This window comes from Prionailurus bengalensis, chromosome D4, assembly GCF_016509475.1.
Source record: "Prionailurus bengalensis isolate Pbe53 chromosome D4, Fcat_Pben_1.1_paternal_pri, whole genome shotgun sequence".
NCBI lineage: Eukaryota > Metazoa > Chordata > Mammalia > Carnivora > Felidae > Prionailurus > Prionailurus bengalensis.
The window spans coordinates 88,821,023-88,848,971 of record NC_057359.1 but is presented as its reverse complement, the minus strand read 5'-3'; the positions used below and the strand labels follow the sequence as shown (position 1 = coordinate 88,848,971).

Here is a 27,949-nt window from a genome sequence, read left to right as displayed (position 1 = left end):
TTCTACCACAGTGACAGTCACACCGCAAGGTTAATCAGGGCAAGGAGATAATGCGGATACTTACTGAATCCAACCATTTTATCAGGCACTTTGAATTCTTCTGTTATTACTGCCCTAAAAACAAAGAACATTTTGGAAAAACATATAGAATAAAGAAATTCACAGCCATTTTAGGTTTTCCCCAAATTTCCCGTACGGGCAAGGCTGGAAGATAGAGACTTAAAATGAACCGTGCCGACTGGGCCACCAAGGCCACAGCCCTCGAGAAAAGAGCGCCGTCTGATGGACCCTCTCCGGTCAATCACTTCTCGAAAAGACCCAAGCCTCCTCTCTCCTTGTGTCAGAGGAAGAAACCTCTGATTTTTCACGAAACCGTCAACTCTCCTAACAACTGCCTTTTCTTCTCAGTATTGCCTAACGCTCAAAACATTCTTTGGGGCTTGCGGAGTGAGTTTAGCTTTCTCTTCTGGTCTCCTTTCTGGATACAGATATTCAACATCTCTTCAACATTCCCCGTTTCCCAATCTTTTTCTTGTTTTGTGGCCTCCCTCTAATGTATCTGATGTTTAGGGTGAGATACTCCCAATGGAACCGGCATCCAACAGAGGCCTAATCAGTGCTGACCAGGACGGAATAATCAGGTACTTCCTTCCGTTAAACGCTATCCCGTCCTTTACCTGTTGGGTTGTTTTTCACTTTTTTTTTTTTTTTTTTAAAGCAACTACCGTGCTGGTTCTTTCAAACAAACCTTCCGATTTGCCATATAGTGTATTGCGGACAATATCCAATTTGCCCGACGCCCCAGAAAGCAATCAAATCTAAACATTTACCTTAGGAGGATGCTAAATGCAAGTAGTTTCAAAAGAAAAAAGGGTAATAAGCATTTTTAAACATCTCTCGCACAGCTGGATTTTTACCCATCACGGAAAGGATCGAATAAAACGCACGTTTTTAGGGCAAGTGTGGCACTTGGAAGGAACTCAATAGCGTAAGTAGCACTTGCCAGCGTGTCAGTCTGATGAGAGCTAACAGCCTTCGCCTCCCAGGGCTCACCTCCCCCGGTTTATAAGTGTGCAGGGATCCTCTCTGGCTCTTGGGGTACTTACTGGAGCTCAGCCCGAAATCAGGCAATTCCAGCTTCCTAAATCAGTAAACCGCGGACAAAAACGCCAAGCCTCGGCGGGCCCAACACATCCGGAAAGAGGCGCGGGGTCCCCGTGGGAAGGGTTTCCTGGCTGGGGTGGAGGGTGACGGTGCTCCCATACGTGCAGCCACGAGACTGCGGCTCGTGTGCATGGCACCTGCTGTCTATTCCCAACAGGGGTGACTGGGGAATTTACTGACGGGGTTCAACGCTATCGTAATACAAATTGTCGCAAAACTCACGCAGGTCCTCCGCCCTCAGGACGGTGAGAGCCGACCCTCTTTGAGGAAGAAGTGTGTGAAGAGGGGCTGGCTGCTCAGGGCTCCCTGGAGACAAAGCTCCATCTGACTTGCGGGGCCGAAGCTTGTCTAATGCACAAAGTACGGACATCTTGGAAAGTAAAATTCTATAAACGGCTTTATGGGAGAGTGACGTCTGATACTAACAACGTCGTTTAAACTATCTTAGTTCATTAAAAAACAAAGCAAACCAGTAACACAGCAATGGCAAAACCCAGGCTAAATCTTCTGGTTGACTGGTGCCTGAGGATTTCTAGAAAGCCCCCAACATTTGTGCAGCACACAAGAGGACACAGCTGTATCGCTGCTGGTGAAAATGAAGGATAATGTGTTACAGTAACCGATGCACAGCACAGAATTTCATCCGTGAGGAAAGAGACACTGTCCCAGGCTTTCCTGTGTATTTCCTTCTTTTTAAGGGATAACGTTGTGACTGCAAACACTGCACCTCACAGAGACTGGTCTGTTTAAAGCCCAGAGGCCTGTGTATCTCTCTAAATCCCCAGTCTGTAAGGGAAGGCTATGAAGGTAAACTGAGGCAGGGGGTCACATGGGCACTTCTCCAAGGTTCTCTGGCAAGTCCCTGCTGCAAGGGCACGGGGTGGGCCCTGGGCTTCTGCCCTCCCAGGCCCACGACTCCTTGTGAATCGCAAGCTTTATCCTGTGAAAGCCCAGTGACTCACGCTTCTTCGGGACGCGTTTGCTCAGATGAAGACGTTAAGGGTTCTCAAAACATGGGGAAAGCCGTCAAATCAGGATGGAAAATTTCACAGTCTCTCCTTTTAAATTAGAAGTAGGTGGACAGAGAAAAAAAGCAGCTCCCACATCCTAGAGGTCCAGTGAGTTTACATACAATAGTGGCTGATTTTTAATACTCCCTGTTCATTTATCCCTCGAGCTTCCAGTGTCTGGGAAAGGACTATTTAAAAAAAAAAACAAAAAACAAAAAAAACCCTGAGCCTTAAAGAAATCTAGCTCCTGGTTTTTCACACTCTCAACCTCTGACTTGCTAACACTCAAGTACAGATGGTGGATCAATAAACAATTAGAAATGATCAATAAATAATAAAACATAACCCACTGCTTACCTTTGATGTACCAAGGCCCCTAACTGGTTACCTACTGTGGCAGAGAGACAGAGAAAAGAAAAATCAAAGCATTAGCACGGATAAACTAACTCCATCCTTACACAAGTTCTTACCATTTCGGGGGCGGGGGGCGGGGGGGAGGGAAAAAAAGCAGGCAGAAAGAAAGCAAACAGTAATTTAGGCTCAGTGGCTGCAATGAACGCGTTACATGATACGAAACAGGAGGGGACGTCTTGATCAACACAGTCTCTAACCCAGTGTCCAGCTGAACGCAGGATAAGAAATTGATCTGCGTGTCCACATGCTGAGAGGCCTGGGAGAAAATCCCGCTCGCCTAAATCCCTCTCCCTTCCCACCTCCCTCCTGCTCGGGATCCAAACTCAATGTAAAGATAGCGAGGGTTCCCTCTTTCTCTTTTTCAAACAAATGAGAAGATTTACCCTCCGAGCCCGGGAGCATTGTTAAGGACGGCTCCACGGCAGCTGTGGTCACTGAGAACGTGCACATATGTTCCCGCCGGCCACGGGGCGGCCCCCCACCCCACCCCCCAATTCTCCCTGCCCTCCCGAAAACATACGCATCTCAGGGAGAGGAGCTGGCATCTTCCCCCCTTGGGCCTCTTCGTTAACCCACCGCCACAGTCCACACGTCGTGGACGCGAAGAACGGGCAAGTGTCCGTCCGGCCCATTTCACAGAGACAGCAGTACCAAACGGCCCCTTACTATGAAAACCCACTCTGCAATCACAGTCCCACAAAACCACTTCAGCCACGCTTTCTGTTCGAGCTTCCCCTCTTTTAGCTACTGACGAGCGGCTCCCTCACCAGCCATCAGCAAAAAGGAGTCCGTGCTGTCTCTCTTTTGGAAAACGCGGCCCGGGAAACACGGTCGGCAGACACTGAAAAAGTACATATCCTAAACATATCCCAAGGAACTGAATGGACCTTATGATGTGCTAGTGAGACATTCAAAAATAGGTCTCTGGGGAGAGTGGTGCGGGGGACAGACAGGACGGAAGTGGGGAAGGGTCCGTCACATCAGCTTCAGAACAAAGAAGGAACTAGTCTGACATCTCGAGTCCATGGCTCCCAATTGCTTTTTTTTTCTGCGTGAACTTAACCCTGTCCTTCTGACTGGACAGGAGCTGGTCATAAGAAGAGGAAAAGAAACCAGGTCGTGATATGTATTTTTTAAATGTTTACTTTTGCGGGAGCACAAGCGGGGGAGGGGCAGAGAGGGAGGGGGACAGAAGATCTGAAGCAGGCTCCGGGCTCTTAGCTGTCAGCACAGAGCCCGACGCGGGGCTCGAACTCACATACCGTGAGATCATGCCCTGAGCTGAAGTTGGACGCTCAACCGACTGGGCCCCCTAGGTGCCCCCTCAGGTCATAGTTTAGAAGAAGAAGAAAAAGCATAAAGAAACAATGTTAGCAAAAAGTAAGCGAGGCTACTGAGTCAATACCGGATCTCTTCCGGATCGATGGCAAGATAATGGTTTGCAGCCAAAATATTGACACGATAAACCATTAATCTGCTTATCTCAGGGATAAGAGAATTGTTTTTCATTGAATCTTAAAATTCTCGTTTTGCATTTCCAGTTTGAATATGACAAATGCTCTCTCTCACTTGGGATGGGCAGTGCTCACGATTCCCAGCAACATGGAGACTGGACAGTTACAACCTTGGGCAAGGAACCCCCATCACACACTCAGCCCCTGGGTGTCGCGAGAGAGGAACATCCGTCATGGAAGGCAGTGGGTCTGAAAAAAACAGGCTGAAGAAGAATAAAGAAGAACGCCCACAAAAGAGTGCCCATGAGTTTGGCTACCTGTCCCTCCTCAAGGGTCCAGCTCAGCCTCTCTGCTTGCTGTCAGAATTCCTCTCAGGGGCCAAGAATAACATACACTGAAGACAGGGACGCTGAAGACTAAGATGGCCTGAAATGCCAAGAACACAGAGAGATGCTTAGTCCCCAAACAGGACAACACAGCTGGACCCTGGCTCCTGGCTCGCTGTGCTGTTTGGTAAGAGATGTTCAAAACGCGGATGATCTTCAGAGATTTGGGCCAGAAAAGCCACAGAAACAGGGTAAAGGGCAACGCTACCGTAAAGAAGTTCATGAGGTTCACGAGAACGTTCAGGAGGCTCTTGGTCAAAAGCCATTTAAAATTTTGTGCCTGTCACAAAAAAAGGAAACTCCTCTTGTCGGTAAGGTTATGTGTCACAGGTGTTGCACACGTGCACACACGCACGCACGCGCACACACACACACACACACACACACAGTACGGCCATATGCCTTGCTGACACAGGGGAGGCATTTGCAAAGATTGAAACCAGAAGCACACACACCATCATCCCCGAGACATGGATGAGAGCCACACCGAAGAGTGAGATCAGGGGTGTCTGGGTGGCTCAGTCGGTTGAGCGTCCGACTTTGGCTCAGGTCACGATCAGGTCTCGTGGTTCTTGAGTTCGAGCCCCGCATCGGGTTCTGTGCTGACAGCTAAGAGCCCGGAGCCCGCTTCAAAGTCTGTCTCTCTCTCTTTCTCTCTGCCCCTCCCTCCACCACTCAGGCGCACACACGCGCGCGCTCTCTCTCTCTCTCTCTCTCTCAAAAATAAACATTGAAAAAATTTTTAAGGAAAAAAAAATGAAATCAAATTCCAATCTGGACTCGAGTTGGACTCTTAGGAAGGACACGCAGCCCCCTTCCTCCATGCAAATACCGCAGTCCTAGGCTGAAACACACGACTTAAAGTTTCGGTTCCTGCAGAAGAAACATTCCCATTTGAAGCCTCAAAATGAAAACCAGCAGTTAGATCAGGGACGCTAGGCACTCACACAGCAGCCTGGTAACATCTGACTCCACGAACGGGGCAGGGCGGGGGTGGGGGCGGGCTTCTCTTGGTCTTCATGATGAAAGGGGGGGAGTCAAATAAAGGAGGCTTGCGGGAACACCTATCAAGTTCAATTCAATAGTAACTACAGTCATTTTGCTGTAAAAAAGACAAAATACTGCATACCGTCAGTTCTATTTCCTGTTAATGGTGCGTGCTGGCCAATAACGCTTCATCTCTCCTCCAAAGTTCAGCTCAGCCCCATTCCGGCATGTGTGCATGCATGCACGCACGCGCACGCACACACGCACACACACACACTCATGCACACACAGTGTGGCTCTCATCTACTCTGGCACCCCGCGTAACGGGAAGCCATCTGGGCTAGGGGAAAATGAGCTTCCCCATAGAAAAGATTCACGCCGCGAAATAAGACATTCTTTCCAAAGAGTAGTAATACTCTGCCAATTTCAATAATGATCTTTGAAGAAAAAGAAGGCACTGGACACATTCCTGCCCCGCCCCCCTGCCGTGAGGAGAAAACCGGCTTCCTTTCTCTTCTCCGAAAGAAATGCTACCAACCATCACTGGGGAACATACCCAACTTTTCAATATGCATGCATTTTAACAGCCGACCCCCATTCCCGAGGAACAGCAGCACCCACGTCCTCCTCGCAGGTGCGCAGAGCAGCAGACCAGAGGCGGGGGAGCGGGTCGGCCAGGACAGAAAACATCAGCACCTTTTATATAACTGACCAAACAAATGAATAGACCAAACCTTCTGCAGACTTGGGAAACAATCCTGCACCCGTGCCTGGATTCCCTGGGACTCTGACCGATGCCCTTCCAGGCCTCGGCTCCCGTCGGTGATACCTGCGGTCAGCTGCAGGGATTTCTCCCATTTTCAAAGCGTTTTTAAAACGCTTTTCTCCCAAGGACAGCACGAAGGCTTCCCGTGTTCTAAGGAGGCAACTCTCCCCAGCCAGGGCCACAAAACACAGACAGGCTGAGGTCAGCTGAAAGTCCCTAGGCAAGTAATCCCTCAGGACTTCTTGCAAATCGTCATTTGTAAAAGGTGAGAGCGAACCCAAGCTCCCCCAAGCTCCTCTCAATAAGGGCGCCGCCTCTTGTAGGTGCCTCACCCGCTGAGTCCACTCAGGCCTACAAGAGCCCAGGGGGGCAGACGCTTTCCCAGTAGGCCCCGTCTACTGACAGAAGGTGAAGGGCCCAGGTCAGGGTCTGTGCTCCCGAAGCTGTGCTCCACCCAGGTCAGGCCTCTCTGGCCCAGGCACTGGGCCAGTCCCAGGGTAACACGGTGCACCAGGCCACCTTGGCCCCAAGAAGCAGAGTCTTAGGAGGGCAGGAGAAAGCTCTGGGTGAGCAGTAACCTGACCTAGTCTCCAAGCCTGCGGGGGTGCCGGGAACCCCACCCGCACCCCTCCACAGTCCAAGCACCTACCCACTGCCCGACCCAAGGAAAAACAAGTCTGTGATACATGTTTGGAGCACTAGGCCTTATTTTCGTTTAAACCGGTGGCCATGAACTCAATATTGGGGATCACGAGCAGCTTTGTTAAAAACGAAGATAAAAAAACAGCGTATGATATACAGTAAGGGTACGTATTCCATAAAGCCTTTTATTTCAGCTACACGGGTTTTAACGTGCGTGTGCTAACTGGTTCGGATGGAAATACTGTGAGCAGTGTTTTAAAAGTTCAAAAATAACTTGTTATAATCCTTAGGATAACCTCACGAGGTGGGTATCGTCCCCATCTCACAGGTGAGGAAACAGAGGCTCGGAGAGGCTGGGCAACCTGCCCAAACTCACACAGTTAACAAACGGCAGAACTGGGATTCACAGCCTACTCTCCCACTTCGGAACTCCCCTTTGCAGGCATGCACCATCATGGCACAGGAGACAGAGATTCAGGTTCAAGTCCTTCTGGCACTTCTGGGGCATCTGCCCTGGGGCAAACCGCTTCTCCAGACATCGGTAACCTTATCTACACGAAAGGGAATTTGGGCTTCAGGGTTCCTGATCCAGTAGCGATCTTTCCTTACTCTATACAGGGGCCTCCCCACCCCGCCATCTCTAAACCCTGGCCATCACTCAACTATTCTCCATCCCAGAAACGTGATATAAATGGGATCACACGGTATGCAACCTTTTGGGATCGGCTTCCTTCATCCAGCTGAATTACCTGGAGATTCACCCAGGCTGCCGAGTGTATGAAGAGTTTATTCCCTTCACTGCTGAGGAGCGTTCCGTGGCACGGATGTGCCATTTTGTTAACCATTCACCTGCTGAAGGAAACCTGAGCTGTTACAAATAAAGCCGCGACAGGTTTTTGTCTCTGGAGGACAAACTGGTGTAGCTGTGTGCTGAATGACAACGTGCGTGCCGAGTTCTGTACGTTCTCTAAAGAGGCTGTGCCATCAGACGTGCTTTTAAAAGCTCGTTGGGTGGTTCTTGCACCCGGCCAGGGTAGAGGGCCAGTCTGGGTCACCCATTTCCTAGAAGGATTTTGAACAGCTATAAATCCCCTTTCAACGTGACCTCTAAAATCCTGTGTACGAGCTTCGGTCGTCGACGCCACAGATTCATTCATTCATTCCTGTGGACGATGCCGATCTACTGTGTCGTATCCAGTCGGCTAAGCCAACTGTCGAACCAGTCAGACCATACTTTGCCAGGAAAGAAAACAAGTCTCACTTCCTCTTTCCAACTCACACATACATGTTTTTATGCAGCCATATGACTACCACTCACTTCTCAATTCTAATCCTAAAACGGGTGGATGAATGGAGGGGAGGAGGGGACCGCCTGAGCCTCTGCCGGAAGTTGCTACCTGAATAGAACCAAAATCAGATGCTTCCCCATCAGTGTGTCTTAGGAGGATTCTCGTGCTTTGTCGCCCTGGGAATCCCCGTCCAGAAATCTGGACTCCTGCCTCTTGAGGCACCCGGGGACGGTGACGTGCCTACGTGAACCGAGGGGAAATGTGACCGGGGACACGGAAAGGAGAAGGGCACGGGGTCTCCGGCACAGACACAATTCTCAGAGGGGTGCGTTTTAGGGAAGAGGGTGCACACGAGGGGAGGAGCTGGGAAGGGCTCCCTGAGGGCCACCCCCCGCCCACCTCACCCGGGGAGTCTTCACTCCCCCTGCTGGAAGACCAACCACTACTGGACACTCTTGATCCCCACCCCGCCCCCCAGGCCTCAGGCACTACGGGGGAGCGTGGGCTTTGGGGACAGTGTGAGCGGGCGTGTCTGAGATTCAGTTTCTCTCTTTCCAAAGCAGACACCCCGGTCCCCGCGGGCTCCTGCCAGAGGCGGTGCGGGCCGTGCACAGCGGCCCACACGCCCATGCCCCCCGGCAGCAGGAACCCCGGGCCTCCCCGCGCCCCAGCACTGACTGCCGCCTCTCATGCCTCTTCCTGCTCGCCAAGTCTGGGTTTGAACAGATCTTTCCTCCTCAGTCTTCTTTCTCCCTCCTCTTTGTCCTGGGCCACACGTGCAAACACAAAACTCAGCCAGGGCCACAGAGATGCTCCATCTCAGTCTTCCTGTAAGTGGTTCATGTGAGAGCACACCCAAAAATTCTACCTTCGCACCCCAAGAACACCAGCATGATAACGTGAGAAAGTACGGCACTGGGGGCGCCCGGATGGCTCAGCCCGTTAAGCGTCTGACTCTTCATTTCGGCTCAGGTCATGATCTCATGTGTCATGAGTTCGAACCCCATGTCGGGTTCTGTACTGACAGTGTGCAGCCTGCTGGGGATTCTCTCTCCCCCCCCTCTCTCTCTACTCCTCCCCTCTCACGCGCGCTCTCTCTCTCTCTCTCTGAATACATAAATAAGCCTAACGAAAAAGAAAAAGTACAGTACTATCTAGGACGATAGTACATAAACCTCAAAGACACCGAGGGCCCGAGGGCCAGCTGCACAGCCATGCTCCTGGACATCCAGAGCTACTTTTAAGCTCTGATGGCAGAGCTGAGTAGGTGGGACAGAGCCCATATGGCTTGAAAGTCTAAAGCAATTTACCGGATGGTCCTTTTGGGGGAAAAGAAAAAAAATGTTTAATTTTGAAAGAATAAACATCTTACGGACTGTGGGATCATGAGCTGATCGACAGCTGGATGCTGAACCGACTGAGCTACACAGGCGCCCCCTCCCCGAATGGTCCTTTAAGAAAAGTTACGCCAACCCCCGATTCTGAGTAAATCTGCACCTCTCAAATCTCTTAGCTAATACTACTCTCTTCGATTTGGAGCTTGCTTTCCGTAAAATGTTCTAAGTGCTCATCTTGGACCTGAAAAGGAAGAAGTGAAGCATCACGTGATTTATCCACCAACTATCCACCCACTACACTTATCCACCAACTACATAAGGGAGGTGAGGAAGAAAGGGCCCGTCTCCATGATCGTAGCCTGCAGAGTTCGGCAGGAGAAGCGCCTGGTGTCTGCAGACGTGCGCCCTGGGGAGAGGACACCGGTTTAGGACTTCAGAGCAGACTGCGTGTGTGGAAAGGGGGAAGCAGGGAGAGGGGAGGGAGGGGAACAGGGGCCAAGAGAAGATAAAGAAGCTAGGGAGCACCTGGCGAGGCACTGAAGGGAGTCAAAACGGGTCCCTGGGAGGATGTCCCATCACTTCCGAGACCCAAGGACTGACCGGGACTTGGATAAGGTAAAGATTCTTCACTAAGGTAAAGCGTTGGGAGGGGGGACGGGTTTCAGGAAGAGCGAAGACAAGAGACAGGACCTGCGGCAAGGATGGGGAAGCCGGCAGAAGGGCAGGCAGGGGAGGGCGGGACCCCCTGGGTGGCGGAAGCTGCCACAGGTCTTAGAACAGAGGAGTGGAACTGGTCAGACTGGCTCCAGCCAAGTGGCCTCGGGGGCAGCAGGGAGAAGGCACTGGATAGAAAAGCTGTCACACAGAGAGCAGCAGGAAGAGTCCCGAGCTGGCAGGGTGCACCTGCCAGAAACTAGGAGGTGTGGGTGCTGACTGAAGACGTGGAGAGGTACGATGACCTGAGCCTGACCTGAGCCGAGCGGAGGGCAGGCTCTGGAAGCCAGGCTCCGACCCCTCTTGAGTGGGCTCACACAGCGGTGGCCCGACAAGCTCAAACCGCCCTGGACACGACTGCCCCGGTCCCTTCCTACAACAAGACCAAGTCTCGTCCCTTAGTTGACTCGTTTTCGCGCTCCTATGCATACACCGGTTTGCAAATCTCAAGGCCCTGCCTAAACCTTCTGCCGAGGCCCTCCGCCTGACTTCTGGGTTGAAGCACTTTTAAACACGCCCAAGTAACACCTCCAAAAGCCTCTAGGGGACTGAGCTTTAACCTCCAAAGGTTAAAGAACCCGGCTTCCCGGGAAAGGCAGAGGGTTCATGTTGCCAAAGAAGTGATCTGGTGAACTTCTGTCCCCAAAAAAAAAAAAAAAAAAAAAAAAAAATCAAGCCAAACTAAACAAACAAAAAACTGCAAGCAAGCCCTTCGGAAATCTTTGTTGCTCAGAAAAAAAAAAAAAAGTGCGGCAATTCCTGCTCGGCGTTCGTCTCTGCTCTCCCACACTCTCGTCGCACAGGTGGTACAGCCATGACCCTTCGAGAAAGCTGTCCGGTCACCACGAACATCACCTTCCTTGACGGGTCCCGTCCGTTCACCAAACTCATGTATCCAAGAGAAGAGAACCGGCCTAGTGACCTTGATCGTCAGAAGACGATCTCGGCGTGCTCTGAACCCGCCCCCAACTCCCAGAGTTCTCTCTAACCTCAACAGCGAATGCCACAGGTGGAGAGCTGAGCTGGAGGAAAACAACTGGCCTAATTCTGTGGTTTGGAAGGTGCTCAGCAGAAGAGGATTAACTATCGAGCCGTCCTGCCCAATGTAAAAAGCCTGGGGGAAGTTTCTGGTTCTTCACACACAAGTGTGTTACGTAAGACGGACAGCTGGCCCGAGACGGGAAGGTTCGTCCCTACTGTAACCAGGCTTCGCGTTCAGAAGGAAGAAGAAGAGAAACCGTGTTCGTTTTCTGATTCCAAGGACTCAATCCCGCAAAGGCAGACACGGAAAAACTTACCGTCCTCAAAACGAGAAGTGACCTCACACGGCGGCAGCATCCAAGTGAGATTCTGGGCTCACCAGCTGCACCTGCCTGCTCTTCGTCAACAAACTCAGCAGCTTTTACAAATCTCTTTGAAATATGGGCGTCCAGTGGGCTAGCAGGAGAAGGCAGTCTGCCAGGGGACACCGGTCTCATTTGCAAACACCTCGGCGCTCTTTACGCAAAGGACACAGCGACTGCCTACTCTGCACACAGTGTGCACTTCCCCACCACGTGGCGGGCGCAGGCAAGGCAGAGCGCGGTGAAAGGTATTGATCGTGATTTCTGGAAACAGTGGGCCGGGGAGACTGGGCTGTCCATTACTGGGGCGTGTGCTCAGAGCCAGACAACTCAGTTTTATTTCTGTATTGACGTCCTGTAAGAAGAGGTGAAGCACGATTGCCCCGAGAAGGGAAAATGGTTACTTCACATCAGAGCTTTTCACGAAGGCGCAACTGCGGAGAACGCCATCTGTCATATTTGGTCTAAGAAATCACTAGCACCAGCCCAACAAGATCACAGGGGACCGTTCTGGAGGAGCCACTTAAAATGGTCACCGGGCGCCTGGGTGGCTCAGTCGGTTGAGCGTCCGACTTCGGCTCAGGTCACGATCTCGCAGTCCGTGGGTTGGAGACCCGCGTCTGGCTCTGTGCTGTCAGTTCAGAGCCTGGAGCCTGCTTCGGAGTCTGTCTCCCTCTCCCTGCCCCTCCCCTGCTCACGCTCTGACTCTCTCTCTCAAAAATAAACATAAAAAAAATTTTTTTTAAATGGTCACCTAGGGGGCGCCTGGGTGGCTCAGTCGGTTAAGCGTCCGACTTCAGCTCAGGTCACGATCTCGCGGTCCGGGAGTTCGAGCCCCGCGTCGGGCTCTGGGCTGACGGCTCAGAGCCTGGAGCCTGCTTCCGATTCTGTGTCTCCCTCTCTCTCTGCCCCTCCCCCGTTCATGCTCTGTCTCTCTCTGTCCCAAAAATAAATCAACGTTAAAAGAAAAAAAATTTTTTTTAAATAAATAAATAAATAAATAAATGGTCACCTAGTTCCAATGGGGCAGACCTTGCCTGGGTGGATATTCATAAACAGTATCTTGGGGTGCCTCGGTGGCTTAGTCAGTCAAGTGTCTCTCCTGATTTTGGCTCAGGTCATGATCTCACAGTTTGTGGGTTCAAGCCCCATGTTGGGCTCTGCACTGGCAGTGTGGGGGCCTGCTTGGGATTCTTGCTCTCTCCCTCTCTCTCTGCCTTTCCCCCACTCGCATGCTCTTTCTCTCTCAAAATTAAGTAAACTTTAAAAAACAAAAACACGGGGCGCCTGCGTGGCTTAGTCGGTTGAGTGTCCGACTTCAGCTCAGGTCATGATCTCACGGTTCGGGAGTTCAAACCCCACAATGGGCTCTGTGCTGACGGTGCAGAGCCTGCTTGGGATCCTCTCTCTCCCTCTCTCTGTTCCCCCCCCCCCCCACTCGTGCTCTTCTTCTCAAAATAAACTTAAAAAAAAAAAAAAAAAACCCACAAAGAAATTTAAGCAGAAAGGAACTTTTACACCAAAATGAGCCACAGCCCCCTTATAAAGTTCCCAGCGTGAACCTATCCAATTATTCCAAAAAGGTTACCAACGTAACCTTTAGGTGTTTAACACCTAAAAACGATGGCTGATGGGCACCGAGGAGGGCACCTGTTGGGATGAGCACTGGGTGTTGTATGGAAACCAACATGACAATAAATTACATTTAATAAAAATAAATAGATAAATAAATAAAAACAATGGCAATCTCCCCTTTTGGAAGACACTGGAGAAATCAGTCACACCAAATTACTTTTTCTACATACACCAAAACACGCTTCTTTTTTGGAAAAGGAAATTGCTCCGTATATACTATTGAACACCTTGATTTTTTTCCACCTAATAAGACAACATAGAAACAAGTGCATACACACGGCTGGGTAGGCACGCAGACCGACAGAGGGCCAGAGAAGACACTGGCTGACCCACTGCGTGCATATTCGTGTACAACCTAGTAAACTTCAGACTCCCTCTTCCAGTCCTACTCTGCAGGACACCCAATGTGATCAAGGAGGTCCAAGTTCTCTGAACAACCCCATCCGATAGATACTCTTCGCGGAGGTGCCGGGGGACAGGCACTTCCACGTTGGTCTCAAACTCTTTGGGGGGCTGAAGTGGGGTACAGAACCAAACCACCAAATAACACAGGAATGAATGAGATGGGTGCTTCTAGAGAGAGCCTGTCAAAAACGGGAACGGTGAAAAAGGGAGCAGGGAGCCGACCGAAGCAAGGTCACACCCTCCCCCGCCCCCACCTTCTCTTTCTCTAAGGTCAGGATGTAGCCGCGGGCTTCCTAAGAGTCAGGCATCGAATCTTAGCTTTTCTTCGGAGAAGAGTGGGAGCTTCAACCCCCACGCGCGTGTTGGAAGCATGAAGGGCCACGTCACACAAAACCCTCGAATCAGTCGAGTGACTTCCGAACTGATGCGCAAAGGCCTCGTCTTTACCTCCGAGCCCAGCTGTAAGCACTCTGGCATCATCAAGGCGACTAAGAGCTCAAGTGCCGGAGAGTCGCGGAGAAAGAAACATCAACCCCAGGCGGTCCCCTCGACCGCACCTCCTCAGGAGGACGCTGGCGGCAGCTGTCGTGGAAACGGCCGACACGCGGCTCCGGCCTAAGTGGCAGGTTCGCTACCATCTGAAAGGCAAAGACGTTTCCCCGCAACTTACCTCCGTCATCCAAGGGCCGTTTCTGGACTCCGTATCCATACACTGAGGGGTCCACTAGAGGTGTGGAATTATTCAAGTGAGGAATTGAATCAATTTTAGCAGCAATCTACAGAGAGAATCAGATTTAAAGACTCAGTAACAAATCCGGGCTCCGTTCGAGGGAGAAAGACGAGAGCACTCTCTTCAAAGGCCTGTGTTACCCCGCTTCTCCCCCTGACCTAGGTTAGCACGCGGCAGTGTCACCGAGGACACTTTTCATTGCTAACTGAGTCTTCTTTCGGCCTCAGTAACAACGTGTCTTTAGAAGTAAATACTTTTGAACATCAGTCTTCTACAAATCAGTATTTCTAAGCCACCCCTTGAAACACAGGTACGCTGCATTCGAAGAAAACAGGCAGGCCACCGACATGAAGAACTCTGTTCAAAAGGTTTTATTTATGGCAGGATTCCCTTAAGAAACCAATCCCCCGGTACTGTTTAAAAGGCTGTGTTTGCTCAAACATGACCGCGCGTTAGGAAAACATCCATCCCATAACTTGAACGCCTGTTAAGTGATGATGTCATCGCTGCAGACATAGAACAGCAAGCCGCTCCCCACTGGGAGTGTCCGAGTAGGGAGGAGGGCGGGGGGGGGGGGGGGGGGGGGGGGGGGGGGGGGGGGGGGGGGGGGGGAAACAGGGCTGTCTGTCCAAACTACCTCAGAAGGATTCCTGCGCTGGACCAAGCGAGAGACCTCGGAGAGCGATTTCGATTTTTAATATTATCAGTTAAAAAAAAAAAATGATCATACAGCTATCAAAGTGTTTCTCCCCAGAAACAAACGCTGCGCAGAAAGTTCTGTCTACTTGGTTCTCATCGGAAAGTTCAACGGGATCTCCCTGATAAATCAGCTCTTTATCATGTCATCGAAGGAATATTTACAGCCACTGCTCTCGACGTTAGTCCCTGAGTTAAGCTTAAGAAGTAGGGGTGGACTAAGGGGCAGACGGAAGGGCTGTCCCACACAGCGGGTCTTCGGTGGGAGTTCTGGGCTTGTCCCAATGTGCCCGGCTTCTGCGACCGACATGAATGACTTGAAACAAACAAAAAACCAAAGACAAGCATGACACTGAAACCCCAAGGCAGGGCTCAGATGTCAGGGATCCAGGGGTCAGGTCTCTCCCTCTGGCTTCCTAGCCCTGTGGTGTTGGGCAAGCCCCTCTCCCCTCCGCAGGAGATCCTTTGGATGTACCACCAGCAGCTGCACACTTTGGGGCAAGCTACCAACACACTCTCAACACAAAGGAGCTTTGTATGCTAGAAAGCACTTCACAGCACGGCTGTTAAAATAAGGTAACTTGTCCAACAAATGCCGAGTGCCTACTATGTGTGGGGCTCTGTTCCGGGCACCGGGTTCCTGTGGTCAACGAGAATAACCAGGCCCCTGCTCCGTGTCAGCAGTCAGTGGGGAGTGACGCGGTCTGCGAGCTGACCAAGAATCGACCGTTTCAGCTGGCGATAAGCATTATACTAATAAGAGAAGATAGTGAATTGTGCTAATGAGAAGGTAAGTGCTTAGGAGAGCTACTTGAAACACGGTGATCAGGGAAGGCTGCTCTGATCTCTTCAGATCATGGGATCTAAGGCCTATCTGATGAGCAGTTGGCTATGCAAAAATCTGAGGAAGAGCATTCCAGGCAGAGAAAACAGCCTGTACAAAGGCCCTGAGGCAGGAGCCAGCCTGCCTGGCAGGTATGAGCCTAGAAGAGAGAGAGGTCAAGGTCACTAGAGAAGAAAGAACTGGACGTGTTCCAAGACACAGGCAAGGGCCGGTTCGCCAGGGCTTGGATTTTACAGGAAGGGTGACAGAAAGCAACCGCAAGGCTGAGCAGGAGAAGTGGCATCCCCTTGACAAGGAAGACAGCGTCTAAGGAAGACGGGAGTGAGAAGACCATTTAGGAGATGTTCTGGGTCAGGGGTCAGCAAAGCATGGCTGGCGAACCACCTGCTTTTGTAAAGAAAGTTTTACTGGAATACAGCCGCGTGCGTTCTGCGTTGAGGAACCGAGCGGAGACCGTGTGGCGTATGATGCCCGTACATACCATGCACTATTTGGACCTTTAAAGGGAAAAGTCTGCCGGCCCCTGTCTAGGCTAGAGATGATGGCACCCTGGATGAGTGCTTGCTTAAAAACAGTATTATAAATAACTGATTACAATACTAAGACTGCTGCTAGAAACCCAACCTCCTATATCCAAGAGGCCATTTGCTATCACACGAAACACTGTACAAACCTTGCCTCTACCACGGACTCGCAATCTTGCTTTCCGTATTTGTTTTGGATAAGCTTGTGGAGGTTGGCTACTTAAGATCCAAATGTTACTTTGAACGACCCAGCTGGCAAAACAGGTGGGTTAAAAGGCGAGGATACTGCAGTGGCTGGTGCCCCAAGGAGACCCTTGCATGTGCCATAATAAACCGAGTGGCAAACGACTGACGTGGGGGGTTTTGGGATTACTGGCCCAGTTGCTTTCACAGATGGCCCCAAGTGCTCCCAGCAGACAGTGAAGATGACCCCAAAACACAAAGAAAGGGGGACAAGGGCTCATGATTCTCAGTGGAGTCCCCCAACAGCATGCGTGTCAAATCACTCCCACAACACAGAACCCCAAAACATAAACTCGACACATTAGGCACGTTCCCTGCTCCTTTCGGAGGACACTCTCAGCTTCCAGATCTTTTCCCTCCCTTCCAAAGTAGCTAGAATGTGTTCCTGAGTCTTTGGCCTTCCTTATAATTTCTACGGTTAGGTTTCACATGTTGCCGGAATGTCATTTTTTCCCAAAGCCGATACGCTAAAAATGTTACAATAGTTTCCTGTTCCTGAATTTGATTAAAGGCTGAGGCTCTCAGATTTGTTCTTAAGTCATGTTTACTTCAGTTATCTATAATTTGGGAAATTTCCACTAAGAGAAAAGCAGTACAGAATACTGGTTAAGAGGGGTAGCCCTGAAGTCAATGGGCTGCACTTGGACTCTTGGTTAAACAATGTTAAACAGGAGTTTGACAATACAAGATACAATTATATCACTGACAATACGTTGTAGATATAACAACATTCTATAAAGAGACAAGGAACTCTTTCCTTCATACAAATGCAACCTTGTTTCAAGAAATGATTTTACATGTCCACTAAAATAAGGAGTTAAAACTTAGTGTTTACAAAGACCATTTTAAATTCGCTACCTCATTTGTTCCTCTCCCCGATTCTCTAGGAGGCTGGTAGGATTTCCATTTTAAAACAAGGAAAATTGAGGCTCAGAGAAGGTGAATGCTCTGCCCAAAGTCACACATCTCATAAGCGGAGGCACCGTATTTAAGCCTGGCCTGCCCAGCTCTAGTCGGTGCTATCGACCACAGCGCTGGGCACCCCCCTTCGTCCGCCTAAGACTTTCTCGAGTATTTCTCACTTCCCAAGGACCTGAGACCTAACGATTTCCAGGGCACGGAGCTGAAGCAATTCCTCACGTCGTAACGGACCGTTGACCGGTAGCTGCTTAAGGGAGGTGAGGTACATTCTCAGCTAATACTGGTGCTGGCCAGAATATAAGAGAGTCACTGAAGCCAGGATATTCCAACAAAACCAAGGCCAGTCCGGAGCTTATCAGAGAGCCTGACCTTGAGGGGACTTTGCTACTGATTGTTTTTACCACTCGACCCCCTTCTCCCCTCTTTTGGAGGGAGGCAAGGAGGAAAATCAGTTATCTTGCTACACGTGCTATTGGAGGCACCGCTATAGATGAAACACTAATCAACGTCACACATGTGACCCCGACTCTGACTAGTTAGCGGCAATGAGGAGAGGGGGAGCGCTGAACTGGGAGGCAGTCAAGAGTCCTGGTTTTCCAGCCAGCTCTTCCAGGGTACGACCCCCAACGGCCTTGCTCCTTGGGGGTACTCACCTGTAAAAGGCACGGACAGACTAAACCAGTGTTTTCCTAAGAGGTACACAGGCATATTTGGGAGACGCACGGATAAATGTTTTTAAACTTCTGTATATATATATTTCTTAGTTACCTTCCATGCATGGCAAAGTTTTTCACTTCTGACAGTGATTAAGTTTCCTTTTAGAAATATTCTAAGTAAGTCTGAATTTTAAAAAGATTTAAAAATACTGGGGCGCCTGGGTGGCGCAGTCGGTTAAGCGTCCGACTTCAGCCAGGTCACAATCTCGCGGTCCGTGAGTTCGAGCCCCGCGTCAGGCTCTAGGCTGATGGCTCGGAGCCTGGAGCCTGTTTCCGATTCTGTGTCTCCCTCTCTCTCTGCCCCTCCCCCGTTCATGCTCTGTCTCTCTCTGTCCCAAAAATAAATAAACGTTGAAAAAAGAAAAAAGATTTAAAAATACTAAGTAAACTTCGAGGGGGTCAGCGTTATGGCGAAAATCATGAAGGTGATATGCAAATCATTAAACTTAGGAAACAGCCATTAATGATCCCCAGGGCACACGTCTGCAACTAAAACTCTCTGACAAGGCTCATAATCCAAGTAGCTCGCCTTGTAAACCCAAAGGGGAAGCCGTGACTATCTCCACTTCACAAGGAAAACATTATACCGACCAGGAACAGACCAAGCCACCTGAAGACCCAGTCATCCACACACCGTGCCCGTGCTAGAGCCGCTGCTGATGGTCACGGACCCAGCAAGCACAGGCCGCAAGCTCCCGCCACCTGCCAGGGAGCAGGAACCCAACTTGCCTCCCGGGAACCCCTGCTCCACGGTCCCCTGAGTGACCCCGCTCAGACCCTAAGAATACGTGGGCTGGACCGAAAGCCGCTGCTTCCCACAGCAAGAAGAAACGGCGTGTCACCCAGGCAGTGGAGCCCAAGGGCTAAGACCAAGTCCCAGACGGCAGGTTCTGGAGTCAGGGTGTGCAGGGTCAAGTCCCAGTGGTACTTCCCACGACCCAAGAGGGTCCCAAGGAGAGCAGCAGGTGTCTCAGACTTATCGCCTAAGTGCCTGATGGTGCCCCCATTCTGTCTTCACGGGGACCTTACACGGTAGCTACTCTTCTCCTTACCGTGGGATTGGGAGCGTCTACCTGGAAGTGTATCCACCGGGATAATGAAATAACAATGTAAAGCACCCAGGACAACGCCAGTATTTTACTGAATAATAATAATAATATAGAGAAGGACACGGATCCTAAGTTTACAGCTTGTTGAACGTCCGCTTCCTAAAATGCCTGTGGCCTAGGGTCAAGATCAAGACACAGAACATTTCCGGCACCCCTGAGGTCTGCCTCATTACCTCCTTCCGTCACTACCTACCCCCACCTCCCAAGGGGGTCCTCCTAACGTCTAATATTAGCTATTAAAAAAAATTATCACAACCATCAAAGACCTCCATTTTCCAGACGAAGAAACTAAGACTTAAAGAAGTTACATTGTGTGTCCAGTCACTAAGCTGGCGAGTGGCAGAACCGGAACCTGAACTCACACGGTCTGAATCCGAAGTCTTAACAGGCACTTCAGGCCCAGCAGCACCCCCTTATCCACGGGGGATACATCCCAAGACTCTGGAGGCCTGAAACCACAGGCAGCACCCGACCCCACGTATATCGTTTTTCCCTTTACATACGTGCCTGTGAGAATATTGTTGACCTTACAAGTTACGTACAGCAAGAGATGAACGATAACTAAAAGGAAAATAGAACTGTATAATATACTGTAAAAAAAAAAAAAAGTTATGTGAACGTAGTGTATCTCGTACTGGACCCGCTGTACTTGTGGTGACGCGAGGTGGGTGGCAGAGGCGTTGTGGAGCAGCGTTAGGCTACTACTGACCTGACAACGTGTCAGGAGGACCGTTTGCTTCTGGACTGTGATGGACCAAGGGTGACTGAAACTCTGGAAAGCAAAACCGCAGATGGGGGGGGGGGGAGGGCTACTGTACTACCCCCTGGGGTTTTGCGACCATCAAATGAGAGAACGTATATGGAAGTCCTTGCCTGGCACCCAGCACGACAGGGGCTCCATGAATGGCGGCCACTGTTGTCATGAGACGGGGCCCCAGCTGATCCTGCCCTATTTACTAGCATTAACCAAAACAAGGAATTCTATAGGCCAAATAAGGTACAGCACTTCGTGGTGGCTTTCCTGACAACCTCATGCCACCCACATTGGGGCAGAATGGAATACTCCCTTCCCTGTGTTCGCAAAGCACTTTATAAACTACCTTTGAATAATGTAACTCACTGACAAAGTTATTGGTCCTATGGGTCTCCCCACTATAGGGAGCTCTCGGAACAGACTTGTCCCAAGCTTCTTAGTACCGCCAGGACAAAGGTTGTTTAACGGAGAACTTCAGGGCTTGGCTTTAGAGAATTCACGAACCTCCTGGAATCACACACAAAACTACTTAAATATTGCTGTGGTGAGGTTCAAAGTTTTCAAGAGTCTTAAAAAGGCCCCTGCTCCCAGAAGGTCAAGCGCAACTCCCCTGGTGCAGAGCAGAGTGCTCGCCACATGGAAGGTACCCCTCAAAGGCTTGCTAGGTTGAAAGCAGATCTGGAGAAGCCCACTGGCGGCCACAATGCTAAGACGACCAGGCGAGGCTCTAAGCTGAAACAACGCTCCAGCCGGACCCTCCAGCGCAGGCCCTGAAGAGGGTAGGTCCGTTCCCCTTCTACCCTCCGTCCCAGTGGATTCCACCAGCATCCTTCGATGCTTTGTTCAGATTCTGAAGTCTCCGAGATGGAAAATTAGCCAGCTACCTCTGTGAAGGAACCAAGCCCTTAGAATGCAGAAAATGTGGGCCCAAGAACGACGGCATTAACTCTTTGCGTGCCTTTGAGAAAACGGCTTTATTTTCCTTTGGCTCATTATTGTCAAATACACGATGAGAACGAGAACCCTCGTCCCGGCTACTTCACTTGCTCACGGGGAGGACTGAGCCCACAAGAAGACGAAACCAGCCGCAAGCTGTCGTAGCTTTGTGCTGGCCCAGCATCCAGGCAAGAGGCCCATGGAGTCAGCAGATCCTCAAATAAGGGCAGGCAATTCGAACCACATCACTACTTTTATTAACACTACTCAGTCTTGCAAGTGATTTGCTATCATCTGGTGTGAGGATCAAAGTATAGTAGATGTCTCCAAGAGAAGTATCAACTATTCTTTCCCAAGTGTCTTTATAAGAAAACTCCAGATGCGAAACATTTTCAAAAGAGGTGATTCTTAACAGAATAAAAGGGTTGCACAGGAAAGCTGGGGAGAAGGGGAGTCTGAATAGGTGCCCGATATAACATAATACAAAGCAAAAGAACCAAAAGATATGATCAATTTTTTTTCAGCTCCAGCTAGATGTCAGCTCTCTGAACGTTCGCAGGCTTGAAGGAACTATTGAGATCATGTAGCTTAACATTTCCTGAAACGTGATCTGTAGAATGACTTGGTTTTATGAGAAGAAAGTATGAAATTACATTAACTTCAGGATATTTACAACGCACACCCCGAACTCTTGTAGGACTTAATACACACAAGCATATTAAAGGTTCGGAGAAATCCGGCATTAAAAAGTCAATTCACCTTTACTTAACCCTGTATTCCCCAAATGTTATCTGTCCATGACCCCTTTCCCATGGAAGATCTATGAACAGCCTGTAGATCAAATGTTGGGAATGGCTGACCCAGCATGAGGTCATATAGCTACTTGCGGGAGACCCAGGTCTCCTAAATCTCCATACACAATTCTTTCCATTAGAAATTTCAAATAAAGGGGGCGCCTGGGTGGCTCAGTCAGTTAGGTGTCCGACTTCGGCTCAGGTCATCTCGCGGCTTGTGAGTTCGAGCCCCACGTCGGGCTCTGTGCTGACAGCTCGAGCCTGGAGCCTGCTTCGGATTCTGTGCCTCCCTCTCTCTGCCCCACCCACTCTCATTCTGTTTCTGTCTCTTTCAAAAACAAACAAACAAACAAACAAAAATCTCAAACAAAGGTGTGCCTGGGTGGCTCGGTCGGTTAAGCTCAGTTAAGTCCGACTTCGGCTCAGGTCATGACCTCACGGTTTGTGGGTTCGAGCCCCACGTCGGGCTCTGTGCCGACAGCTCGGAGCCTGCAGCCTGCTTCGGATTCTGTGTCTCCCTCTCTCTCTGCACCTCCCCTGCTCATGCTCTGCCTCTCTCTCAAAAACAAATAACAAAGACATTTTTTTAAAAAAGAGTCTTTCCTTTAAAAGAAAAAAAAAATTTTTCAAATAAAAACCAGAGCTAGACTCACAATTTGGAAAGGGATGAGGAGAAAACAACTTGTTGACTAGGCATCCCAATGGCAACCCAGAGAGCCGATGCCCCGTGTGAAAGGGCAGCTGCTACTCGGCTCCTGCTGAGTACTGCCATTCCAGAATGTGGGAGCAGTGTGGCCAGACTTTTTCCAGAAAAGCTAGAAATCTCAAGTTTTCCTGGACGTCATTCTAGTTTCCGAGCGTTGGCACTGTGTAGGTGAAACAAAGCGAGCCTGCAGGCCCCCTGTGAGCCTTCTCCAGCCCGTGGGCCACCAGCTTGGGAACTGTGGTCTAGGCAAATCTGTATCTACAGAACAAATGGGACTTTGGAAGAAACCAAAGTTTTTTATGATACATTTGAGCTATCAGATTTTAAGAGAAAGGTAAAGAAGTCTCCGTTGAAAACGAGAAAAACCTTAGAAACATACAGTGGAACGCAGTGTGCATTTACTATTTACCTCACAATAGCAAACAGGAAGTTCAGGGCTTCCGTGAAAGCGGTGACCCAAATACATGGTCACATCACCTAAACCCTTGAACAAGGTCTCACTCTTTACAGGGTACTCTACTGGGTCCCACCAAAGATACAGCAACAGGGTTTGAGGGAGCAAAAATGAACGCACATTCAGTGGTCAGTCCCTCGTGACTGAGGGACCTGAGCTACGCAAACCGGGCGTGTGTGAGACAGTCTCGGCGGAGTCCGGCTTAAATCGATGGAGACGCCACACACTTGCCGTGAGTCAGAAACATCACACATGAAGGAAGCAAAGGCAGTCTCTCTCTGGGAGTGACCAGGGGCCAATGAGCAAGGGCTCTGTCTTTTAATGGCGGATGCACATTCTCGTAAAGGCAACGCAGCGCCAGACCTTCTGCTGAGGCTCAAAGCGTGAGACAGCAGCACGGCATGGCATCTTCCGGAGGACCAAGGAAATTCTGAGGCCCCAACCCAATGAACCTTTCCCCCCAAAAAAGTACTGTAAAGAACAGGCGCCAGGCCTACGGAACTGTCCAAAAGGCTGCTTTCTTACTGGTTCTGCATCGGCTCAGTCCCGATCGTTAGGGCGCAGAACCGTCATGGTGCTCAACTCCGACAGGCTCCGATCACACTGTATTCATGCGAACGGAACAGTCGTGGAGTTATGCAACACACAGCACTGACTGCGTCGAGGTCGACACAGGAGCTTAAAGTCCCGGAAAGCACTAGCCGTCGGGCAAGAGAACTTCTATTCGGGTGATGACCGACAGACAGCCGGCCCAACCTGGGGAAGGCGGCTGGGAACCTGCAACACACACACTGTGGCGGTCACACTGTCCTGTGAACAAGCAAACGTGTGCGCTAGATGGCGGAGGCTACTGGATCCCCAGTAGCAGGGGGCTTTGGGGAAGTATTTTCGCTTTTAGAAAAAACCAACCAAACAGAAGGGATTCGTATCTAGTTATCCATCATCTCCACGAAGACGTCTGGGAGCCCAGACAGTCAGGGTGAAAACGCAGTGTGGCTGCAGGGCAGGATGGCCGAGCCTGGTCTGGCTCTGGGTCCACCTCCCACCCTTACGAGGACCCTACTCTCTCTAAACGAGTGTAACAAATACTTTATTTTTGCTGACCCACCAAGGAGTTAGGAGAACTGAACGTGCTTTTTCAGTACCCAGCAGGTCTTAGATCTTCACCAACGGGACCGAGTCAGACCGCGCTTGGACACTTGGATACTTCCCTTCAGAACGGTCGTACGCTATTAACTCGCTGCTGGGGAAAATTTTAAATCTTACACAACTTCAGAGACTCCCTTTTGATCGAGGAATACCGTGTTCACAGTGAACTAACAGTAACAAGGGGTCGGTTCCCTCTGTTGGAAAGAGTCCAAAGGATACGCAGGAGGCTTCAAGATGCCAGGCAGGAAGCCTAGTGGGTTTAGGTACTGGGCTCCACAAACCAGACTTAATAGAAACAGGAGGTTCAAATCCCAGCAGGGTCAGTTGGGACTTTATTGTGGTTTTCTAGATAAAGTGAGCACAAGACAGCTTGCTCCTCCCTGACAAACTAGCGAGGGCTTTATAGACCGTTGCTGGTGTTTATGAGGGCGTGTCAGGGGGCGAGGGGGTGGAGGGAAGCTGCGTAATCATTTAAATAAATAAGTACACTGTCTTTTATTTCCAGTTACTGGAGAGAAAAAAAGCACATCTCTGCAACATGCTGTGTATACAATGAAGTAGAACCATCATCAACCGGATGCCCAAATTAACAGGAGACCCTTTGAGGTAAGCTCTTCTATAAAGCACACAACAGGACGCCTGGGTGGCTCAGTCGGTGGAGCGGCCGACTTCGGCTCAGGTCATGATCTCGTGGTTCGCGAGTTCAAGCCCCACAACGGGCTCTGTGCTGACAGCTCAGAGCCTGGAGCCTGCTTCCGATTCTGTGTCTCCCTCTCTCTCTGCCCCTCCCCTGCTCACGCTCAGTCTCTCTCTCTCTCTCTCTCTCTCAAAAATAAATAAAAACATTTTTAAAACATAATAAAAAATAAATAAAGCACACAACAGTTTCAATTTCTCACATTCCATTCTTGCTCAATGCGAATCTGGAAATAAACCTAAAATTACCCACAAACCTGTTTTTTTCTTTAGATTTTTAAAGGCCATCAAATCCTTGGAGATAGTATCGACCTCCAGCTGTTAATACTCAGAAGTAATACACTTACAGCACTGTCTCCATTGGGCTTATTACTGCTCCAGTCAATGGCGCATTTCAGAGCTGGGAACTTTTCCAATGAAGTTCTCTTTGCTAGTAGGAAACACCACTGCTTCAACAATCCACATTAGGTCAGCATTTAACAGAGGGTCTCCCTCCCTCTTGAGCAGGTTGTCCAAGAATACGAGTTCAACCACTGGCTCAAGAGAAGCAGAAAGTCTTCTCAATGGTTCAAAATTCATTTTATGTTCAACTACAGGCCTTCTGTAAACTGAGGATCTGAGCTCTTTAGGGTAGTGACTATAATTCTTCCTGGATACAGAGGGCCACCAGGTCGAGGGTCACATATCAGCCACAAAGCGAAAGCCATTACATATTAGTAGCCAGTGAGAAACAAAGTTCAGGACCCTGTACTGTAGAGGAGAGCAGTGCAACACGCCGGCAAGCAGACTGGTGGAAGGGGAGCTGGATGGCATCCATTACAGCCACTGGTTGGCTCTGAAGTCTAAGTAAGGTGGATACTCACTATTGTACTGGTTGATGCCTAGGCAGTAAGTAACAAGCCATCAGACACAATTTTAGGTGGAACCACAGGTTTGGAAAGTGCTGGGATCCAATATCATGTCTATAGGAGCATCGGTATTAAAATGAAAAGTCAGTATCGGGGACACAGGTAGGGTTCCCTCCCCTGGAATACCGGAAAGAGATGTAAAGACCATATCTTCAAGCGACCAAGTGGAGACCTTCTTCTAATACAATGAGTCCTGTGGCTTTCTGTTAGGAATCAAGCAGTAATTAGTTACAGCCCAACTTTTACACTGTCAGTTAGTTATGCCTACAATTAAATAGGAAGAGACGATGCCTGTAACACACTCAGCAGAAACGGGTTAGGTGTTAGAGCTAACCTGTAAGACTTACACACGATACAAGGACACGTTTTGCTCTAAGCACCCTGCCAGAAGCCAGAGTATTCCTGGCAGGTCCCATATTCGTTCTCCAGGGAAGCCCGCAATCTCTTAAAACCCAGCTTAGTTAACTCTGGCAAAATGCACGACATTGTCAGATGGTAAAGTTTCACTGCTGGGATGAGTCCATCTCACATTCTCCCCGAGAGAGAGGAAAACTACTGCCCGTAAGGGATTGCTTCTACGTCCTGGGGACCACCCACACCTATTTAACATCCTCCTCTCTCCCCTCTCCAAGAGCAACTTCAAAAGTAAAGTACCCTCGAATTCCTTCCACTCCAGTCTTGGAATACAGGAAGTCCGAAGACGACGTTTTCCAAGTTTTAAGAAGCTACAGGGCCCGAGACGGCCGCTCTGTGTCTATACCCGGGTCCTCACCGGGAGCTCCCCAGCCCCCTTCCCCTCGCGAACCCCAGAAGCCCACGCTGGATGCCCTGCAGGCCCAGCCCGGGCGCGGGGGCGCGATGGGGCCAAGCGACCCCGGCAAACCGTTTCCCAGCGGCTGCACCTAGGAGAGCCGCCCGACAGGCTGGGCCCGGGCGTCGCGGTGGCGCTTCCTCCCTCCGCTTCCCCGGCTGCAGGCGCCCCAAGAAAAGGCCGAGCCCGGCTGAGGCGTCAGCCCAGGCTGCCTCCCGCCGCCAGGCCCGACCCCCTCCTCCCAATCGGGCCCGGCCCGGCCCCGCCTCGGGCTCCCGTGCTCCCGCCAGCCGGCCCCGCCCGTACCTGCCGGACCCGGTGCAGGGCGTCCACGAAGCCCTCGGCTTTCATCCCCACCGGAGCGCTCTGCCCCTGCACCAGCTCCGCCATTACCGCCCCCGCCGCCGCCGCCGCCGCTCAGCTCCCCCGTCCGGCCTCCAACTCCGCTTGGGGACCCGTAGCCGGAAAGGGAAAGTCGCCCCACTTCCGGCGGAAGGGAAGCCGGGACGCTGGAAGCGAGAGGAGCCGTGTCGGGGGGGCGGGGCCAGGGCACGTGATCCCAGCCCGGCCGGAAGTGGGGGCGGGGCCGCGGGCGCGGGGGCGTGTCCAGCGCCGGGGGCGGCCGCTGTCTGGCCTCGAGGAACGGGGAGCTGTTCCCAGGCCGGATTTGGGCCAGGCCCGTCGCTGATGTCGTGACAGGCCCTTGAGGCTCGGATGGGGCCCGAGGTGTCCGGCTCTCGGCTGTTTGGAAACCCAGAGAGGAATGACATGGTTTTCCCAAGACAGCCCCCCCGAGCAGCCCCGGTTCACTAAAAGCCTGACCCTGGCAGTCCCTCCCAGGAATGGCCATTGGTTTGGAATATTGGGACTGAGCTCTTGGAAATGGCACCGTTGAGGGCCCAGAGGGAGGCTGGAGGGGGAGGGGGCAGCGCCGCAAAATGTCTGTTCCCCAACATTTGCAAAGAGCACCCGGCCGGGGTCCAGGTGGCAGGAGGACGAGGCTGGGCTAAACCACACCTGGGATTACCTGGCGACACAGCTCAGGAAGGACGCTCCTGCTGGAAAGCCAGCATGCTGTCCTCTTACACATTCCTGCGCTAACTCTGGGGCTCTGGGGAAAGAAGAGATAGGACAGGACCATCATTGTTTCCAAGCCTGCTGACTCAAAACCGTCTTGCCAGAGGGCTTCTTGGAATGCTTAAGTAACTTTCTCCTAATGGTACTCTCGCTAGGTGTAGATACTTCAAAGCAAGGGAAAGAATCTTCGTGCTGGAACACACGTGCGCCTTTGAGATGGCGCTTACAAATGAGCAAACAAACCCGCCAGAAAGGAAACCAGGCTTAGGGGTTTTGACCCACATCTTGCTGGTGGCAGGCCCAAGCAGGGGCTCCCATCTTTTGATTAACACGAT

General features: G+C 50.8%; 1 protein-coding gene across 5 annotated transcripts in view; it reads right to left on the bottom strand.

Moving 5' to 3' along the window:
• Positions 1–27,035, bottom strand: part of FUBP3 (far upstream element binding protein 3) — a 51,486-nt gene extending 24,451 nt beyond the window's left edge. The window contains exons 1-5 of one of the 5 annotated variants that reach the window (XM_043566599.1): positions 26,844–26,949; positions 25,166–25,929; positions 14,217–14,322; positions 2,532–2,565; positions 65–114 (exon numbers count right to left, since the gene is read on the bottom strand). In XM_043566599.1, coding sequence (XP_043422534.1) covers positions 65–77 — 13 coding nt within the window. In that variant the 5' untranslated portion in view covers positions 78–114; positions 2,532–2,565; positions 14,217–14,322; positions 25,166–25,929; positions 26,844–26,949. Of the gene's footprint in view, positions 1–64; positions 115–2,531; positions 2,566–14,216; positions 14,323–25,165; positions 25,930–26,843 lie in introns of all 5 variants that reach the window. The other 4 variants (XM_043566597.1, XM_043566598.1, XM_043566595.1 and 1 more) reach the window with 4 other exon arrangements.
• Positions 27,036–27,949: the final 914 nt, after the last annotated feature.